Source organism: Rhamphochromis sp. 'chilingali' (assembly GCF_963969265.1).
Source record: "Rhamphochromis sp. 'chilingali' genome assembly, chromosome: 2".
Classification (NCBI taxonomy): Eukaryota; Metazoa; Chordata; class Actinopteri; order Cichliformes; family Cichlidae; genus Rhamphochromis; species Rhamphochromis sp. 'chilingali'.
The window spans coordinates 29,247,792-29,269,927 of NC_137930.1; the positions used below are offsets into that span (position 1 = coordinate 29,247,792).

General features: G+C 40.1%; 1 protein-coding gene across 3 annotated transcripts; it reads right to left on the reverse strand.

Moving 5' to 3' along the window:
* Positions 1 to 443: 443 nt before the first annotated feature.
* On the reverse strand, positions 444 to 20,213 carry LOC308387306 (low affinity immunoglobulin gamma Fc region receptor III-like). 3 transcript variants are annotated; one of them, XM_080867251.1, is made up of 10 exons: positions 20,139 to 20,213; positions 4,937 to 5,200; positions 3,863 to 4,108; positions 3,391 to 3,406; positions 3,222 to 3,313; positions 2,304 to 2,354; positions 2,123 to 2,185; positions 1,931 to 1,990; positions 985 to 1,047; positions 444 to 884 (listed from the first exon to the last, which is right to left on the reverse strand). In XM_080867251.1, the coding sequence occupies exons 1-10, from the start codon at positions 20,203 to 20,205 to the stop codon at positions 877 to 879; spliced, it is 930 nt and encodes a 309-aa protein (XP_080723377.1). In that variant the 5' UTR covers positions 20,206 to 20,213; the 3' UTR covers positions 444 to 876. The 3 variants fall into 3 exon arrangements, 1 of the variants encoding a protein (XP_080723377.1); XR_013969922.1 differs by lacking the exons at positions 444 to 884; positions 985 to 1,047; positions 1,931 to 1,990; ... (5 more) ...; positions 4,937 to 5,200; positions 20,139 to 20,213 and adding exons at positions 6,644 to 6,944; positions 9,434 to 9,814; XR_013969923.1 differs by lacking the exons at positions 444 to 884; positions 985 to 1,047; positions 1,931 to 1,990; ... (5 more) ...; positions 4,937 to 5,200; positions 20,139 to 20,213 and adding exons at positions 6,644 to 6,944; positions 7,898 to 9,814.
* Positions 20,214 to 22,136: the final 1,923 nt, after the last annotated feature.

Consider the following 22,136-nt stretch of genomic DNA (forward strand, 5'->3'; position numbering starts at 1 on the left):
ATATGGGCATGCAAACTTCCTGTCACCCACACCATTTCCTGTTACACACACACCGCACGCAGCTGCTCTGCTGTTTCTCCAGGCTAATCAAACTTATTTTGTATTTACAATCTACAAACCCTCTGTAATTCTACTAACTTTTGATCTAAAATGTAGCATCATTCACACAATGATTTCATAATCCTCTCACACACACCTTTTAAATAAACTAAACTCTTATAACATCACTCATGCATCTCTTAAATTAAAAACACTTTCAAACTTTAAAACATCCTACTTTACATCACCAAAGAAATACCTCTCACACCTTTATTCATCATTCAAAACCTTCTAGTCACCGCATTCACACACCTAAAGTGTGACCAGAGTTGAGGAATCAAAAAGAGCAAGTAAAAAACAAACAAACAAAAAATTGAAACCTCCATTAATTCTCACCGCACACACAAGAAATTAAAAATAAAACACACCAGCAACTAATGCTGGAGAAAAGTTACTACTGAAAGTGATTTGTTAGTCTTAAGTATATACAGTGCACTCAATATATTTATATATCTGCATCCAAACTCAGTCAATTACTATACATCCACTACGGCAACTCAAAACTTTATTTATAGTCCTCTAATAAACATAAATGGCATTTTAAACACACACTCAGCAATGTTTGCAGCAGTATTTGTAAAACCAACCGTGGTTTAAACAGTTCACTGCTTACTCATTTGCATTTTCACATATGCTAAGCGAAAGTAACAAGTCTATATCATATTATTATTCAATATCATCTTCATAAACACTAAAAAGTGAGCGCGTCTGATATTTGAGCAGCAGAGGAGCAACAGTGGATTCATAAAATGCTCCTTTTTGCTGCTGCAGCTCTCCTCACTGACCTGTAAGACAAACACACAAAGAACAGAAATGTCCAAGTTTCAGGATGTTCACCATTTAATAACTTGAAGAATAACTCATCCTGCATGGCAGCATAATTACCAGGAAAGCTTCCTAATGTGACTTCAGAATAAACTGCTGCATCAGCTGCAGGACTTGATTTTCCTGTGAGTGGAAAGAAGATTTTAAGACCAGAGAAGTCAGAGCTCAGGATACATTTGATCAGCAGATATATGACACAGAGCTGTTGGACGTAGAGGTGGATTTAAACTGCAGATTTGTCAGCTGCAGCCATTAACAGCATTAATGCTACGCTCCCCTTAATGATTCTCGCTCTTTGTAGTTTCACTAGATTATTACTTTAGCTGCCAAGTACAGAACAGACTACTTTAAGTGCTAAGAGCAGCATGTAAGAGCCAATGATGAGATGTAATACTTCACAAGGTTTCCTTTACTGTTACACAAAAAGTTAACAATTTAGACTTTTGAACAAAGGATATTTTATTTAAGGAAATTAGCAAAACAAAAATCTTAATCAACTAGTAATAATCATGTAATTCAATCACCTGACTGTTATCCTAATGTAACTAATCTACTCAGTGCTATTGCTGATTTCAGATATAGTGTTGACATAAAAAAAAAAGATAATTTCAGTTCATAAGTCCACAGCGATTGAGCAACTGAAACTTTTGACCGTGAACTCCACAGTTCTTTCTTCCAATGTTGCTGATGTTACTCATCTGCAGCAAACTACAAAATGAACTCATATACTCATTTATACTCTGCATCACCCACCCTGTGTTTAAGTGCTTTGAATGATGACAACACAACAACACAGTATCATGCTAAACAAATACACCTGACTTAATGACTAACCCACCATAAACCTAAATGACTGCAGATTAACTCTGCTGATGTATAGTGGTAGTGTGTAGTAGGTAAGCTTGATAAGTGAATAACTAAACTCCATGTTGACCTATAATTAGCTGCAACATAATGAAATGACACATTTCAGTACAAACACTGAATGTGACTGTTGTGTCTGTACCTGCAGCTCCTGTCTTTACCTCAGAGTAAACAGCACTCTGCTCTGGTTCATGATGCTTCCCTGTGAAGATGATCAGAGTATTCAACATATGAAAGAAATTAACTGTTAATTTTTTAACATTTTTTATTTATTGTATTTTTACATTACATTTATATTTATTATTTTTAAACTGCATGTGTTTTATTTACTTACTGTTCTTTTGAAGGTTTTTAAGGTCAATAAGAGAGTATGTGACATCTTGATGTTGATCTGATCCTGAAATGTTCATATTTTAGTTACAGGAATGTAAACATGTCATATGGAATTAGTTTCATTAAATCAAAAGCAAGTTTCATCTCTGACTGCTCTGTGCTTTTCTGCACATATACTGCACCATTTCTGTTGTCTTCCACGTGCATAACATATTCAAAGAGGGTATTGGTACCTAAAAAAAAGACGAGCCTGGGTCACATTAATCATTTTAATAAAAACCTAAAAGAGATTAAATATTCCTCTTTAAGTCAAAACCAGAACTATGAGATATTTTCAAACCATTAACCCATAATGTTGTTATTGTTTGTGTTGTTATGATATTAAACAACAGCTGTTCTCACTCCCGGGGCGTAGCATACCAATGTTTTGTCACGCAGCGTTCCTGAGGATTGTGAAAGGTGACCTTCCATGTATGGCAAGCCACCCTGGCCAAATATCGCGATGGCTTGCCATATCCACGTTCTTATGGTAGGCGCCGGGTTATGGATGAATTCCTGTGCAATGACGGTCCCGCGGTAATAGACGTTCCAGCCATGTATTCCAGCCCTAAACCTAACCTTATCCCTAACGTTAACCAGCACTTTAATAAAGTGAAATAGTGTTTTCCAAAGCAATTTTAAGAAAATGAACAAACATGTGTAGATTGCGTCCAAACAGTTCTCATGTTTTCTTATTTTTCCAATGTTGTCATTTAGGAACGTGTTGGGTACCCAAAAGCGTAAAATGTTGATGATTTGTCACCTAGCATGAAATATTACGCTTGGGGAGTGAGAACGTGTTGGAAACAACATCTCTGTGGATTCTTTCAGTAAAGATACACTCAGGTTGTAAACTCCTGTTTGTTTCTGATTTTATGTTCATGTGGCATTTGGCTGTTTGGATTTTTGTCTAACTGGATTTTGATAAAGATCCTTTGAAAAACTGCTGAACACAAACTGAACCTGTTTGAAACTGTTTGAGTTAATGAAGACTGAATGAAAAGTCAATATTAATAATGATAATATTTAAATTAGATTATTTAAATGGTTTAAATACTGACCATGTTGAAGAGAGTCGTACTCATGAGTTTCATTCTGGTTGACTCCATGATTTGTGGAGGAGCCCGGACTGTGACTCTCAGACTGGATTGACCTAAAACAGGAAATAAACACAATAAACTTAAGTAACTGATGTTTGTTTAAAATTATAATAAAAAGTATTTTACCAACCTGGTGAAGCAGGAATCTGTGAAAGAGACAAATGTTATTACACATGTTTGTCATGTATAAATTGTTCCACTGATATTTTGTGTCATGAGATCAGAATACATGTATATGTGTGAATACTTAAAGTGTATGTAGTAAATAAACTCTCTAATACAGCATGAAAAGAAGAGGCTCTTACACTTGGACTGTCTGCAGCAATACAACAAGAGCAGGAGAATAATAATGAGAGAGACTCCACAAACCAGTCCAACCATCAACCACACAGGAGATGAAGAGCTGTCAGCTCCTGACACAGCTGCTGAAATGACTAATAATAATTAAGTAATAATAAAGTATAATACTTATTATTATACTCCATATTTCAGTTCTCACAAAATAGATCCAGGTGACTTCAAGCATTAAACAGACAATCTAATGTTTCTTCTCAAGCATGAAAATCATTTATAAAAATCCATCACGTGTTGATCCTGCTCACCTTTAACTGACATCCAGCTCTGTGCTGACTCTCTTCCTGAGTACTGACACTTGTAGAAACCTTCATCAGACTTTGACACTGCAGAGATCTTCAGCTCCCCTCGGGGATCATTTTGAATAAGTTTGTCATTGTGATAGAAAAACACATTGGAAAGTATTTGTTGTGTTCTCAAACTGCAGCTCAGACTAACAGAAGCTCCCTCAGTCACAGGATGAACAGGACTCACCAGGATAGGAACATTATCATCTGTGAAACAATCACACACAATTGTTTCAGTCAGACCAGCTGGTGCAAACTTTTAGAAAAAGCTGTGAGTCGTGTCTCATGATCTACATGCAGACCTGGCTTCAGAGAGATTTTCTGAGAGCCTGGTTTTAATGACTGGAGAGACGTTTGAACAAGTGACAACATTTCAGTGCTTAGATGTAGGTTCATCATGTGGACCATCAACACTTCGTGTTGTCAGCACTTGAATTTTTGTTAGAAGGCTGAGGGTCCATGGAGTGGATAATTGCATCATGTTACTATTTTATGTGGAGATTGTTGAATCTGCTATTCGTGATATCACTACATGTTTTGGCAAACTTTCTGTCAAACTCAGATCCCAAATTCAAAATTTGATTAAGAGGACTGGAAATATAGTTGGGATGCTCCCTTCATCTTCCCTGCAGGAGTCAAATTATTAACAGTGACATAATTTAATGGTTATAGGTGAAATTGTAAACATTTGTATGTTTGTCTTATTTTGCATCACATGTTTGCCTGAATTTTTCTGAATGGAGACAATAAAAGTTAATCTAATCTGATGACAGAGATGTTGAGCTTTGTAGAGTTTGATTCTGACACAGAACATATAAAATTACTGTCTGCAAATTTTTACAAACGTAATTATGAAAAAATAGAATGAAATTAGACCAACAAATTAGAATATTTTGATGCTTTTCTGTCTAAAATTGTCTGAATTTTTTTTTTGCTTTGCCACATAGAATTACTTCACATAGAGCAAAGCTGAGACAAATGTTCATGTGACGTCTAAATCATTCAGATCCAAGAAGTAAATATATAATAACATACTCTGTACAGTGATGTTGACTGCACTGCTGAACTCTCCTGATCCAGACTCACACCAGTACACTCCAGTATCTGACTTTGATGTGTGGATGTTACATGTGGATCCAGTCATTCTCTCACAGTTATAATAATATAAAGGATCACTCTGTGGAACAGTCATCACTCTCCACTCAGGGAAGTTTCCCTCACAGGTCAGGGAGACAGAGTCAGAGGTGAAGTGTTGCACTCTGTCAGGACTCACTGTGAGAGACGCTGCTGAATGAACATCTGGAAACAACATGCAGTGAAGAGACAAAGCTCACAGATGTTAGGATCAAAATATCACAGTGAAAATATTTGTTTGTTTGAAGCTTTTGTTTTGAAAATCAAATTTAATAGTTCAATATGATAAAGTGTTTGTTTGGTGAGACAACACTGAGTCTGACAACAAGCCCTGAATCACACAGACAGTCAAATCAGTGGAAAACAAAGGAGCCGAATACTGACATATTTAAGATGATCTAACCCACATGCTTTATCTGCTGGCAGCTCATGTAGAGCTTGGTACAGGTCATGTGACATCATGAGCTTTGAGTCATCACTCTCAGCATCATCCACCTGATACAGATCACTCTGAACACACTTCAGTCATTTGCTGTAATGTTTCTGCCATAATTCTGTGATATTGTCTGTTTCACAGATTCCTTCTACAGTGAGATATTTTGCAGCAGCAGGACCAAAACTAAAAACCTTTGAAGTATATTTTAAATGAACAATAACAGCAGCTGTTATTTGTGACGTCTTCTTCTAGCGTCCATCTGTAGTCAGTGTTTGTCTTGTATTTGTCAGAGCTGTTAACCTGCCTGCTGACATCTTTGTTTCTTTATTAACTATTGTTGAAATCTCCCAATTCTTTGAATCTTTGGGCTGAAGGAAGGACAATACTCGGTGTATAAATGCTCAATCAACAATCATTTATTTCCAGACAATTCAACAGTCAGAGCATTACAACGTCCGGACGGGAGAGATGCTACCAGAGGGTCAGGCACATGTCTCAAAATGGTAGCAACTTTCACAGACTTTTATAGCTAGTCACAGCCCCCCTCTTTGTCATAAAAGCTGCATCTTCACATGTTTTTCTAATTCTTAGCGAGCCTGGCTCCTGACCTTGCCTCCCTGTCTTTCTGTGTGAAGCAGGAAGGGGGGTAAGGAATGTGGTTTTATCTCTTCTGCCCAGACACCTAGTCTCCCTCTTACAGCCTTCTTCACATGATTCAGCAATAAAACATTTCAAGAAGACAGTGTCAGACATTCACAGCTGATCAAGGATACAGAGTAATGCACACTTTGTCTAATGAACTACAAATGATTATGTTTCTTTTATTCAAGAGTATAATAGAGACTAAACTACATACATAGCACACCTATTAGAACTAAAGGATAATATATGGCCTCCAGCTGTTAAGCTAATTTACTACATTGACTACTGGTCATAAAATTCGTTTGCGACCATTGCTGCTGCTGCTGCCCAAAGTTCTGTCCGTCCTGGTTCTGACCCCAATTGGGGCAGTCCTTTCTCCAGTGTCCATGCTCACCGCAGGTGAAACCTGCATCTTCTTCTGTGTTTTTGTCCATTCTGAGGTGCCTTCTGACCTCAGTTACTCCTCCTGTCTCGGTCACGCCCTTTTTGCCGCCCGATCATCCGTGTTGGTCCATCACTGTCCTGCACAGTGTAAATGCAGAGTTATCAAGGTCAGCATTCTTTTGCTCGGCCTTACTTTTCCTTCGGGCTTGGCGGGTGTCTCTTTACAGCTCTGTCAGCTGACGCAGTCTGGGAATTTTCCCCCGTGTAGTGAAACGGGCCTTAGGTTTAGTGCTCTCCGTCTCTGCTGCATGAGATCACATTCCTGCAGCTCTGTTGACATTCTCAGGTCGTTGTTGTGGGTCCAGCTGTTGCAGCATTTGGTCAGTGTCACGTATGGGGGAGAGCAGGAGTCCAGTCAGCCTCGGCTTTCAGGGCCGGCAAAGCAGCCTGTAATTAAATATGTATAGAAAAAACAAAACAAAAACAAAACAAAACAAAAAACAAACAAAAAACAAAAACAAACGAACAGGAAAATGATGTTGTGTTGGCTGTGTTATTCAGAGGGGAGACAACGGGGCCAGGCCCTGTGTCAGCCTTCTCTCCCCCTTTTTTTGTTTTTTCTCTCCCGATATAATCAACTCCTAACCCACCAAGTTGACAGGACAACATGCACCTGTTAAAATTCTTAAGATCATGTTTAAAAGCCCAAAAGGAAATTTTCTTTCATTCAGTAATCACTTGTATCAATCAATCAGCAGAAAACATGTCACAATTTGAATCTTTAACCCCTAAATTTGTCGTGTCTTCACTGGTTGGTCAGACCAGTGTCTTTTTCTTTGAAGTTAAATTGTTGTCCTGCAACCCAGAGAGTTTATTTGTCAGTAATGTATTTATCCTTTAACAACAGATGTATGTTAAGTTTCGCTGCTTTAGCCTTGCTGGAAAATCTTCACGTGTTCATGAGTGTAAGCTGTTTCTTCATTGCGTGTATGTGCATTTGTAGGCAAGCAGGTTAATTTTATCTTTTTCTCAAACTAGGCGTTACCTTAAAAGGAGCCTTTCTCTCAGATTTCTCTGCTTGTGTGTTTTTGTTTCACCTTTTTGTTGTGATGCTCCGGACGCCTTCCCAACCTCCACAAGTCCGTTGGCCCCAAAATTCAACCCAATTTCATGTGCTCTTAAAACCTTCATTTCTCCTCTAATTCTCTCCTCGCTGCTGTCTGTTTCACAGCTGCTGATTCGTGCTGGGTGTGGTTCCCATTACTTATAATTTTGCTTCGGCCGCTGTGCTTGTGGGGGCAGTTGGTCCAGGTCCGCAGCTTCCTGTATTAACACACTAAGAGATTTATTTAATTTCATTTTCATCACATGTTAAACAGATAAGCAGGCAACACGCCTACCTTGACAGCGTAAACTGCACGCCAGTCTCCCAACACATTCTTCTCTCTACTCCTCAATAATTCTCCACTGCACACCTCTTAGTATTTCTCTTTTTTATTTTTTATTTTTATTACACCACAGAGTAATACACCCAATTATGCCCGTCTATCTCTATGTGGCTCCAAATTCCCTCTTTATTTTAATTTCACACTCGTCAGGGGACAGGCACACAACAATTTCAACCACTGAAACGAGGAATTTAACCTTTTTATTTCTTTACTAATCTAGACTCAACCTTTGTTCGCAAAATGTGTCTTGTTCTAGTCCGGAATAAATGTGAACCCGCGATTATGCTGCGGTCCCAGTGTTATTCCGTAGCTATGCGGGGGCCCTCACCTCCCCAAGTCACCACCTCGGCATCCGGACGCCGCCGGTCCTGGCCGCGCGTCCACGAACAGGAGGGTCGCCACTCCTAGGGCAAAATTATTTCCACAGGTACACTAGGCATCAACCTTTGATCCTAAAATGTGTCTTTGCTCTAATGTCCTCCTATTCAAACACATCAACCGTCACTGTCACTGTGTTCAGACTTCACACACAGAAACACACTCAGCGCGCGCCTCACACATAGCCAGAGCGCGCCTTACACACACAGCGCGTTACACCATCAGTGAGACACACAGAGAGCGCCTCTCATCAGCAGAAATTTGCACAGAAACCTCTGAGCTCAACTATTAGATCTTCTTAAAGCACACTGCACCATAGACCAAAATACCCCTTTCTCTGCGCTTATGACCGCCACAACGGGGCAAAGTCGCATCATAAAAGTGATGCTTGCATCCCCGAAGTTATACCTGACATCATAAACCAGGTTTTGCTCTATGTACTTAAAATTTTACTTTGTATTATGACCGCAGCCCTTAAAACTTGACTGACGCCACAAACCACCGTCAAACCTCTATCCAATGTACTAAAATTAGCACCAACCACTACTGCACTCCACGGCCGCACCACCGGAACACGGCCGTATCATAAACCAAACCTACGGACGTGTTTCGCTCTCGCGTTGCCAGCGTTCAACTGCACCGTGAGCCAGCATCTGCTTTTCCTTAAATCAACTTCTATTTCATAGCCGGCAAAAGCCAGGACGTCACTGACACCATAAACAAAATAAACAAACCTGGACTTCAATGTACTGGACTAATGGCCGCGTCTTCAGAAGAAATTCTAACGTATTATTGCTACAGAAGCCAGTATTAGACAAAATTAAATGTGGAAGGTAAAGTGGCTGCAACTAGCTCAACGTAGTATCTTATTAGTTTCTCGGTAGAAGCAGTTTACTGCAACTAGCTCAACGTAGTGTCTTATTAGTTTCTCGGTAGAAGCAGTTTATTTAACACACTGGAATTCAGCCTCAACTTATGTTGTTAGTATCTTGCGCCAAAAACCAGACACCGACAAATTTACTGTGAAAATACGTGTAACTCAGTGAACAGATTAATTTGGAAAGCCCAATATGCACATTTGGTATTTATAATACAACAGGCTGTGCTTACCTTTTTATTTTTGGACCGGTCCTCTGTTCACCTCGCCTCACGATCTCACCAAAGGTCAAATCTGCACCTCCTCAGCACACCAAAGATCCGGGTCACACGGCACCAAGTTGTTGAAATCTCCCAATTCTTTGAATCTTTGGGCTGAAGGAAGGACAATACTCGGTGTATAAATGCTCAATCAACAATCATTTATTTCCATACAATTCAACAGTCAGAGCATTACAACGTCCGGACGGGAGAGATGCTACCAGAGGGTCAGGCACATGTCTCAAAATGGTAGCAACTTTCACAGACTTTTATAGCTAGTCACAGCCCCCCTCTTTGTCATAAAAGCTGCATCTTCACATGTTTTTCTAATTCTTAGCGAGCCTGGCTCCTGACCTTGCCTACCTGTCTTTCTGTGTGAAGCAGGAAGGGGGGTAAGGAATGTGGTTTTATCTCTTCTGCCCAGACACCTAGTCTCCCTCTTACAGCCTTCTTCACATGATTCAGCAATAAAACATTTCAAGAAGACAGTGTCAGACATTCACAGCTGATCAAGGATACAGAGTAATGCACACTTTGTCTAATGAACTACAAATGATTATGTTTCTTTTATTCAAGAGTATAATAGAGACTAAACTACATACATAGCACACCTATTAGAACTAAAGGATAATATATGGCCTCCAGCTGTTAAGCTAATTTACTACATTGACTACTGGTCATAAAATGGCATATGTTTAACTACTAGTCTCAACACTATATTTGACTTTTTTATCTGAACACCTACCTGAGCACCAAACAAAGAGTCTTAACTGTGTAAATCCTGTCTGTGCACTAAGTAAAAATAATCAGTACAAACAGAAACATGAGTTTAAATATCAAAGTAAAAGTATTCAAAGAGAAAACATTTAAAACCTCATAGAGGTCTTTTTTTCATGTTATCACATTAAATAAAACTGAAAAATAAGAAAAGGAAAATAAATTCAGTTTGGTTTGATCACAGAGAGAAAGGAAAACATTCAGTTCAGTTCTTCTTTTTGGGAGTTTATTTATATAGAGATAAATGGTTGTCATGGAGATGAGATTTTAATGGTCTAAATCCTGGTGAATAAAAATGATGAGCTAACATGAGCTCATTGAAAGGATAGAGAAACAAACTGACCTGCAGACCAGACAAACTTTGGTCGACTGTGATCAGTGTGATACTCTGGGTCTCCTCTTCCAGCTCTGCACACGTATCCTGCTGTGTGTGTCTGTCCATGAATGATGTAGGAGTCCTGTGCAGTCCCACTGCCATCAGGTAGCAGCTCATAACTGGAGGATTTCTCTGATAGATCAGGAACAGCTTTATACCAGTAGAAGCTCCATCCTGCAGACGGATGTTCAACCTCACAGTTCAGAGTTACTGAGGCTCCAGGACTCAGCCATGATGGAGACACAGTGAGGACAGGACGGGGTTCATCTGTTCAACAAAGATTTTCTCTCAGTGAACATGTAGTACAGTCTCTGAACAGTGAGCTCAGTTTATACAAAGAATAATAATCTCAGTCTATATGAACAGAAACACATTTTACAAAGTGTTCAAACAGCTTAAAGCAAACATGACTTACTGTCAGAAACTGTCAGTGTGACTGAATCACTCCACTCTGTTTCATGCTGTGAACTTTTCATTCTGCCCTTACAGCGATAGTTTCCACTGTTCAATGATGAAGCAGATCTAATCCTGTATTCATTTAGATTTGGAGGTTTTCTGATGCTGTTTGCTTCCCACTCATAATCCCACAACACTGTTTTAACTGTGGCCAATGTTTAGCTGTCAGAAAGATGACCTCACATTTGACTCTACAATACTTAAACCCTCGTATTTATACTCTCATAGATGTGCTCACACTTAGAAGGTGCAGCAGAAAGACCTGTGTGGAGGAGGAAGCAATGTTCACATTATCAGAGTGTTGTCTTCAGTGTATTTAAATATGTGGTCTCAGATATTAATATATATATGTTATGTGTTGTCACTTGGAATATTTTTCACTGTTTTAAGTTTTTTTTTTTTTTTTTTAAACATTTCAACACTTTCCCATCATTTTCTGTTTTATCATGCATCATGTTTGGTTTTTCATTTTCCTCTATGATCACCTCAACAACGAGGAAGGTTTTAGTGAAATTAGTTTATAAAAGAATAGTGTTGAAGTCACATTACTGAAAACTTCTCACATACTGCTAAAAAACTATTCCTACAAGGTTTAGCAGTCAAGTTAAAGGTGACGACCCTGGCAGTAGCAGTGATGAAGAAGATGGCACTGAAACCAACTGTATTGACAGGAGTGCTGGTAAAAGACGAAGAGCAAAACAAGGAAGTGATGGAAGTACCATCTGTGAGGAAGGCTGCATGTTAACCCTGCCATGAGTGTTAATGATGAAGATCTGTCTTCATATTTAACTGTCGTGGCGTCTCTTTATGGAGATTCAGATGATGAGGACTTAAATCAAGCTATAATTGCCAGCTTGGAGAGTCACATGTGAGTAGCAAATCAACAGAACTTCAGCTTAAGAGGGGCAGTCATGGCTTTCCAGAATTGTCAAATGAATAATGAAAAATCTCAGTTTAAGAGATATACGAGTGGAACTGTCAAGCAAAATTAGCACAAACAGAATGAAGAATTTAATAAGAACAAAAAGCTTTTTTTCTTAAATCTAGAAGCAACATGAAAAGAGACTGCAGCAGGATCCACTGACTTACTATGCTACTTTAATATTTTTTTTCCCTCCGATAAGTAGATGGGCTCTTGGAAAGAGCATTCTCTGTGGAAGCCAATCGATAATTTCACAATTTTAAAGGAGCGTGTAGCCACAACAAAATTCAATAATTTCTTCTGTATCCCAAGCAAAGCCACTAGATCCATCTCAGTTTGGCAGAAATATAATAATTAAATTCATAAATTTGGAGAATTGAGACTTCATTCTCTGAAGAAAACTGTATAACTCTGTTATGTTTAGACTTTAATTCTACCCTCTTGTATCAACTCATTCCTATGTAGGTCCTCGATGTGTCTGCATTTTCCCTGTTTAGTTTTCACATTTCCTGATTTATTTTGGAAGTTTGTGTTCTTTGTGTGTTGCCTTAAGGAGAGCAGCCATTTGGGGAAGTTGTTTATTTTGGAGTCATACCAACCAAACCCAAGCAGCCTTCCAGACATATTTTGCATCCCTGTTATGTCTCTATGTCATCTATATTTGGTCATGCAGTATAGGATTGAGACTTGATATGATCTTTTGGTTTTGCACTGCACAAATAAAGTGTTGCTTAAGAAGAGTTGAAGGTCATCAAAAAAATGTTACTACATGCACCCAGATGCAGGCCACTTTAGATTTATACTAAATATATTTAGTGTTTTATAGATTTGTCTTATTATTATTATTATTATTATATTACTTAAGCAGTTTTAGATCGGAGCACCAGGACCGCCAGCTCTGACTGGTACCTGATCCACAGACCACTGAACAATATGGACCCCATGGGTTAAGGTTCAGCCACCAACTGTACTACCCAGCCTGACTTCAGAGTAGGACCCAATTAACCATGCCCCAGGCGTGGTACGCTGGACCTGTAATTTATTATGCTGCATAGAGGTTGCCTGAATCACTTTGTCTGGCCCCTCACCCAGGATCTGCACGGGTGACCCTACCAGGGGCAGATTGCTCCTGACAACTTAGTTCCCAGGATCACTGGAGCGCACAAACACCTCAACCTTCATAAGGTGGCGGTTCGAGATCTGTTGTGATGAAGAGAGAGTTGAGCGGAATTTACCGTCAGTCTACATTCCTACCCTTACCCATGGTCACAAGCTGTGGGTAGTGACCGAAAGAATAAGGTTGTGGATACAAGCAGCAGAAATACGATTTCTTGCTGGGCTCTCCTTTAGAGATCGAGTGAGGAACCCCATCTCTGGGGTGAGGAGCTTGGTCATTCGAGAGGGAGCTTTAATGTTGCTCCTCAACATTAAAAGGAGCTGGTTGGGGTGTTTCGGGCATCTGACTGTGCCCCTTGGATGACTCCCAGGGAATATATTCTGGGAATGTCCTACCAGGAGAAAGCCCTAGGGCAGACCCAGGACCTTGATGAGCTGGAAGAGGTGACCAGGATGAGGGAAGTCTGGGCTTCTCTGCTCAAGCTGCTGCCTCTGCAACCTGAACCTGTGCAAGGTTTAGAAAACGGATAGAAGAATGTACTGTCTTAAATTTTTAAGTCATTGACTCATAATGTTTACTTAAGTACAAGTCATTGTTCTTATCAACAAAATATCCATTCATTTACAACACAATGGCTGCTCATTTAACATTTCTTTGCTGGAAATTGTAACCTGTTCTTCACACACCATGATATATTAGTTGATATGACTAGTAATATAACTAGCAAAAAGGGTACACTTTTAGATTATATGATGACTGCAGGTAAATCCTGAGTTTGAGCCACAGAGAAGCTACTTTTTTTAGCCAGGCAAACACACAAGAATGAATTCTGATTTAGTGTTGTACCACGACAATAAAATGCCTTTGCTGGAAATGGTAAGGTCTGAGAACAGTTCATTAAAGTGTGATTTACTCACAGGAATTACAGCTGTTTCTAGAAAGCATACTGATTTCCTTTTTCAGTTCTCAGCCACTGGAAATACTTTATGGTTTCCTGCAAATCATTTTCACAGCTTGTTATTTCACACGTCAGACAGCCTGTTATTCGTTTTTCACATGCTCCAATGAGAAGCAAAAACTTGAGGGTGAGTTAATAAGAATCCGACAAGCTAAACATGGCAGCCCTTTGTTACAAAGACAAAAAGTGTCATGTATCGGTGTGTGGCAGGCAGGAAATAGGACCCAAACGCAAACTCACGGGAAAACAGAACTGAACTCAAAATGCAGCTTTATTGCTGACAGGTGACAAATGATAACAGAGATACAAAACTGGGAAGCGCTAATTGTAACACATACCAGAAGACAAGGGGAGCATCACACGCAGCATGAGGGACGACACGACACTGACTCAGAGAAACACAGGGTTTAAATACACTGGGAAGTAACGAGGGGAATGAGACACAGAAGGAGGGCACAGCTGGGAGAAATCAGGACTGACGAGACAAGCAAAGCAGGACACATTCACATAAGACACGGACCTTCAAAGTAAAACAGGAAGGATCACACAGAGACGCGAACTTGACACAGTGGAGACAGCAACTAAGAAACACAGAGACATAAACCATAAGGCAGAGGACTCTAAGAACAGAGGGGACACAGAGGGGAACTCAAACATGCAGACACAGACTTACACAGAACAGAGGGGACACAGAGAAACATGAAGGGCAAGGGATCGAAACTAGAAACCACAGAATAAATCACACACCTAAGTACAAGAATACAAAAACCACAAAGAACTAAAAACGCTGGGTCAGGAGACCCAGGACCGTGACAAAAAGAGCTTGCCTGGTACATATGCTTTTATATTTTCTACCCTGTGGTGCAGAAGCACACGCACACACGTGCTAAATGTGAACAAACCTTTTTTTTTGTACATTTGGAACATGAACAGAGCATTGATGTTCTTTATTAATGTGACCAGAAAGTCATTAAAATGTATTATGTGGTATTTGTACTTATTCACAGTTTTGGAGGCGAGAGACGTGCTGAATGAGAGCCAGGTGTCACAGGCTGGGTCTCTGACCCAGCGCTCTGAGTTCATGTTTGTATTTGTCTCATTTTGTTATGTGATTAGTTTTTGTGTCATTTCCTATCTGTCTTTAGTTTGGGCAGTTATTGTTTATTGTTCCTCTGGTTTTCTATGTTTTGGGTTCTTGTATTATTCATCACGCATTAGGTTTGTTAAGTTTGTGTTGTCATGTCTAGTTTTAGTGTTTCCTGTTTTATTCTGACAGTGTCATGTGTTCTTTGTTCATTGTATTTAGCTTTCCTCTCCTGGTCCTGTCATTAGGTTTATGTCAGTCAGCTGTTCCCCCATGTGTCTCCACTTCCCCTGATCACCTCATGTATGTATTTAAGCCCTTTGTTTTCTGCATGCCATTGTTGGGTTGTCTGTTTATTTTGACTTTAGTCTTAGTTAGTTTTCCTCACCCGCACCCATAGTCATGGTTTTTGTCTGTCAGTTCTACATTAGTCATAGTCTTTGCCTGTTATTTTCCACCACAGTTATAGTTAAAGTTTTTGGTCTTAGTACCTCTTAGTGTTTTGTTTCTTAGTGTTTTGACAGTTTGCTTTGGTTTCCTGGTTTTCCCTTGCCGTTATCATTAAAGGATCACTTTTCTGTTCAAACTTACAACTCATCGTCCTCATCTGCTTTTGGGTCCTGTTTCATCACACCTCGGCGCACCCCGCCGTGACACCAGGAGCCATGTGACTCTTATGTTAAGGTATGTGCTACAGAAGAGAATGATGAAAAAAGCCATTGTGGAAACTCTAAGACAGTAGTTAGTACTGTTTTTTTTTTTTTTCCTCTTCTCCTCAGGTTGGCTTGTTTCCAGATTCTGATCCCTTAGAAAGACAGAAGACTCAGATGGTTCCCCGCTGTAGGAACCCCATCTTCTTACGAACCCTTTACTTGTAAGACTTTATCCAGTTGCTCATCTTGTTATTTTGTCCAAAGTGGCTGTTGACTTGGATGTTTACTATTAACCACAAACAGTATGAATGAAGGCTGTGAGAACTCTTCATCTGACAATAGCAAGTTTGATGTACTGTGGGACATTTTAAAACACAACCCTTTTGGTTTAGTTTGAGCATGTTTATATTTTTCAGGGATGCTACCACTGAGCTACTAAAAGACCAAATGAGTCAAGAATTATAGTTAATCCACAAACAGCTGAGCACATTCTGATATAAAATGAAAGCCCCAGACACAGGCCCAGGTGCTACAAATGTTTCATTAAGGAAGACTAGTGGTGACCATGAGCCAGCATACATAACAGGCCACTGAATCTAAGCAGCTAAATGACTGTCATTCAAATGTCATCCAGTTAATTATTTACACCTGTGCCTGTAGCACTGCGATGCATCATCCTGCTGTGCAAAATTCAAACCTGTCAAATGTGTGCAGACGGTGACCAGGTGTCCCACTTTGTTTTAACCTTTGTCCTGGGACCCAGACACCGAGGCAATGACCCACATTTTCATTGGCTCCAGTAAACAAGAGGCAGCATGTGAGACTCAAAAATACATGACACATTGACACAAACAAAGATGAGACAGCAGCTGTAACGGTAGCTGACAGTTTTAAATATTATTTGGATAGAAAAAGATTGTAAAGTGTGCATAAAAACTATAGCATAAGACTTAAAATCTCATTTTACTTTTCATTTATACTTAGTGCATTTAATTATTTTCTGATCTTCGCTAGATTTTGTGTTGTCAGTGTCCAAGTGTGGATTAGTTCTTGTTTTGTTTTTTCTGTTCTCTTATGTTTCATTGTAAGTGACACACTTATTAAGGACAAGTGTCATTTTGTGCCCTGTAGGCATTATTGTGTATCTGCAGTCTGTTTTATTGGTGAGTTTGGCAGGAGCGACAGTGGCTATAGACAGTAAATTCAGTGTGATCACAGCTTTGTAACTGAAGTAACTGATATGTTTGGCAGTGGGATCTAATTTCAAACAAGCTTTAATATCTTGCCTTTCTTTTTCAACAACATTGGGCTCAGCAGAAAAAAGATCTGCCACTCTGCACAAAAACAAGAGTAAGTCATACTTATAGCAATAAAACTGTGAGATTATGATGATGGCGGCGCGTACACCACGTGAGGCCCTGCGTCTCTTCAGATTTTGCAAGTTAGCAGTGTTATTCCTGCTCATTTCGGGTCTGTTCGTTCAGAACATCCTCGCTTTTACATCTGACACCTGACGAGAGCTTTTGGATACAGGATTACATAATTTCAATTGTTTTATCAGTAACCTTCGACTCATCCATGAAATAAGAAGAACACCGAACGCTTTGCAGGCTACTCGGCTGACAGGAAGTGCTCGAAGAAGTGCAAACAAAGGCGGGGCACCAGCTTTAAAAGAACGTTGTCAACTCTGACCCACGACACATGTGGCTGGGCATTTAGGCCATCTCTGACTATAAGCCCAGCAATTCCACACAGACAGCCATGAATGTGTCCTCCCTCAATGAGCTAAATAACTCCTACGCTGGTTTTGACAACAAGAAAAAGTCTTCCAAAACCCTACCCTCTGATGACTGCCATACCATCACTCTTACCACCATAGATGTCCATAACGCATTGAGCAGCATCAATGTTCGCAAGGCTGCTGGCCCTGACGGCATTCCTTGATGTGTGCTTCGAACATGTGCTGAGTAACTTGTAGGGGTCTTTACCAACATCTTTAACTTGTCGCTTGCCGAGACAGTAGTACCAATGTGCTCCAAGACCACCTCTATTGTGACAGTGCCGAAACACTCATCACCAATGTGCCTGAACGACTATCGCCCTGTAGCCTCACGCCCATAGTTATGAAGTGCTTTGAGCGACTGGTCCTGGCACAACGCAAAACATGCTTGCCCCCCCCACACTGGATACTCACCAATTTGCCTATCGAAGCAATAGGCGTACAGAGGATGCTGTATGCACAGCGCTTCACTGTGTACTCTCACACCTGGACAACAAGAATGCTTATGCAAGAATGCTGTTTGTTGAATTCAGCTCAGCATTCAATACAGTTATTCTGTCTAAGCTGGTCACTAAACTTGTGGATCTTGGAATCAGCAACTCTATCTGTAACTGGATTATGGACTTTCTGACCAACTGACCCCACCATGTTAGGTCAGGCCATAACTGCTCTACCACCATCACACTCAACACTGGCACTCTACAGGGCTGTGTGCTGAGCCCCTTCCTCTACTCCCTCTTCACCTATGACTGCAGGCCTATGTATGGATCCAACTCCATCATCAAGTTTGTGGATGACACCACGGTGATTTGTCTCATCAGTGACAACGATGAGTCTGACTACAGGGAAGAGGTAAAGCACCTACCTGTATGGTGTGCTGACAATAACCTGATCCTGAATACCAGCAAAACAATGGAGCTCATTGTGGACTTCAGGAAGGATAAGAGATACACCCATGTCCCCATCTACATAAATGGCACTGCTGTTGACCGGGTTTCCAGCTAGTTCCTGCGGACCCACATCTCTGAAAATCTGTCCTCAACCAACATCTCCACGCTGGTCAAGAAGGCCCTGCACCTCTCTTTCTTGAGAACACTGAAGAAGAACCACCTGTCTGCTGACATACTCGGTAACTTCTACCGCTGTGCGATAGAGAGCATCCTGACCAACTGTGTCACAGTCTGGTATGGGAATTGCTCTGTTGCTGACCGCAAGGTTGTGAAAAACGCGCAACGCATCACAGGGACTCCACTTTCTGCCATTGATTATGTCCACAAGAAGAGACTTCTACACCGGGCAAGCATCGTTCTCAGGGACTCCTCTCATCCTGCCAATAAACTCTTCCAGCTCCTCCCCTCCAGAAGGTGCTACAAGACCCTTCAGACTAAAACCAGCAGGTTTAGGAACAGCTTTTTCCCCACAGCTGTCATCCTACTGAACTCAGTCCCAAGCTGAACCTTTCTATCCACACTCACTTAACCTGCTACACTCCTCCTCCCCCTTATCCCTCCCAATTACCATGATTGTGACTGTCATTCATTCTCAACATTCACTGTATGCTCACATTGGGTACTGCTATAGTTTAGGACACTGACATAACATAGTCTCTGTTCTAGTACAAACTTACACTATTTACTATTATAGTATGTTCAGAGTGCTACTCTGCCACTACTGTAGATATATTCATAGCACTCTGTAGATCTGTTTACCACACATCGGTACATCTGTATATATGTAGCACATCTGTATATTTGTTCATAGCACATATGTATATCTGCTCATCTGGATAGCAATATAGAACATCTCTATGCCATACAGTTCATCTGTATATCTCTACATATGAATACATCAGTACACCTCTACATTTGTCCGTAGTACATCTGTAGCACATCTGTATTGAAAAATATAAACATCTGTATGCTTCACTTATTTGTACATAATATGTACATAACTATTCCCACCATCTGTATATAATCTTCTCTTATTGCGCTTTCTGCTCTTTGTACTTCTGATTAGATGCATACAGGGTATTTCATTACCCTGTATTTATACATGTGTAATGACAATAAAGTTGAATTAAATCAAAATCAACTGATTTGAATACAGGAAAATGATCTGTTTAGGAAGTCTCGCCACTCGGCAGCTGTGCTTACATTTATTTGGGTAGTTATTTTAAACCACTATCTTAACTCACGTTTATGTAAATAGTCACTGTGACAGATTCACAAATTTTTTACATACCAAGTTTGTTTTCATAGCTCCATGAATGAGTATGTGATGGTATTTTTATATATGTGGACATGAACTTGCCCTACTGATACTGACAGTCATGCCACTCTGAAGAACTCTGACACAGTAGTCTGTTTCAATTTCCTACCTTCTGACCTTCTAAAGAACATTTACACCATCAAAGACTTTTATAGAAATGTTATCATGCACACACTCTTGGACCAGGTTTGAAGAAGAGACACACAGAGACACAAGCATGCATTCCCTCCCTCGCGCACGCACACCCAACATGGAGACAAAGAAATAGACGCCGTACACATACTCACTTCCCATACACACTCTATACTCCCAGGTCCAGGCACCAATACGTCCAGAGAGGCAATCAGCCCCCATACCCAGGAGATGGTTCCCTTCACTCTGTGGTGGAGACAAGCAGACCGTCCTGGCCACCGCAGCAGCAGAGCAGCCCACCAGCTCAGACCCCAACCAGATGACCAGCTCCTCCTCCCGGCCTCCTTTAATTTTCCTCTCCAATCAATGTTAGGTCCAATCCTGCATTTCTAATGCAATCTTTTATGATGGAGAGAACTTAACAAAAGAAAAGCTTTTGATAAGGAAATGTAAATGTAAACTATTTCTCAAGACGGTAATCTAGAGACACGCACGTGGACTATGCAATTCTTTCTCTTTCGAGGTCCCAGGGTTTCCCTCTAATCTTCCATGGAGTAGCAGGCACTGATGAGTGCAACATCAACAGCACCTCTGTTTACAACATGGCAGGGGTGGAGGCATGGATGGAATACTTAGAATCCCTTTTTGCTCACCTACACAAAAAGGGAGTGGAGAAAAATAAACCAGGAGAAATCTGCATCATTTCCTTATACAGAAAAAAAAGTGCGCTAACATAATAATTTCTAATCAGCCAGGCATCATGAATAAATTATGAGCCCAACTGAAACAAGTCACAGAAGATCTTTCAAATCTAGGATGTAGAAAAGCTGTTCTACATGCATGATGTAGTATCTGCTATGAAGTTTTTCAGTGGAACTACTCAAGATATACACTGAATTGAAAATATTTCATTGTTTTTTTCACTTATTTGCAGGAAAGGAAACATCTACACAGTACTTGAGTTTAATAATGTAATCCTGAAAACAACTTGTTTTCTAGAAATACTAATCAGTTCAAATCCCCACAAATTGGTGACCAACATGCGGCTAGGGAAAAAACACCACATGTCAATTAAGTGGTTGTTTGACAATATCTAAACTATAGTAGTGATTTTACCTGCTTTTTCTCCTTAGCACAAGCATGAAGAAGACCTAAACATTGATTTGGGGGATTTAAATTATTAAATTAGAGTCAAATAGCTTACTGCATAAACACGTACATCAAAAAATATGTCCTTGCATCCAAGTGCTAAAACCACGGTTGAAATCAGAGGATACATGAGCAGGATAACAAAAACATGTAAAGACTATATAAAACTGAAGAAGCTGGAACCTCAAAAGAGTTTTGTATTTTTTTATGTATGTAAAAGATTGGGGAAGAGTTAAAAGGCCTTGATCAGATACAAAGGCATACTTGTGCCCTGTGCCTTATAGCTACATTACCTGAGATTTCCCACTTATAAATTTAAGCAGATTGTTTCATATATTTTCATATTTATGAGAATGAATCATTTTTAGAAAGCTACTAATATTCACAGTAGAAGCACCTGTAGACTAAATGGTAAATGGACTGGCACTTACATAGTCCCGTTCTACTGAGTCGAGCACTCAAAGCACTTTCTACAAGCCTGGTTCACCCAATCAGACACACATTCATGCAATGCTTTTATCTATGCTTAAGTGCTTTCTAACATTCACACACACACCCACACTCTGATGGATGCATTGGGGGCAGCTCAGGATGCCAAGGATACTTTGGCACGCAGACTGGAAGATTCAGGGCTCAATCCAGCGACCTTCAGATGAGTAGATGCTGTACAACACAGCACACTAACAAAAACTGAGGTTTAATTGGCATATTGGTAATTTGATAGTAGTCTGAATTCCATTGAATATGGTTGGAGACCTGAGTCTGGAACAAGTAAAGCCTCAGAGTCCTAATCAGATGACATTAGCTGAATTTTATTCTGATAGCTGAAACTATTCTGTGTACAGTATGTACACATTCCGGTGTGATTTGAGTAATTGTTGAAGGAAAAAAAAGACCTGCCCATTAAAACCAGTTAGCTAGGGCTTGTTACCAAACATTTGTAGAGGTGTTTGTGGGTATTGGGCAATTACAAGCTATGCCCTGGCTGCAGTTAACCGCACAGC

What these genes read in the sequence shown, in the direction of transcription:
- LOC308387306 (XM_080867251.1), bottom strand. Translation starts at nt 20,205, where the DNA reads ATGGGGGCTGATTGCCTCTCTGGACGTATTGGTGCCTGGACCTGGGAG. An exon ending in GTATAGAGTGTGTATGGGAA is followed by an intron (nt 5,201 to 20,138) that starts GTGAGTATGTGT and finishes TGTTGTTTCCAG; the next exon opens with ATGTTCATTCAGCAGCGTCT. An exon ending in TAAAAACCTTCAAAAGAACA is followed by an intron (nt 1,991 to 2,122) that starts GTAAGTAAATAA and finishes TCATCTTCACAG; the next exon opens with GGAAGCATCATGAACCAGAG.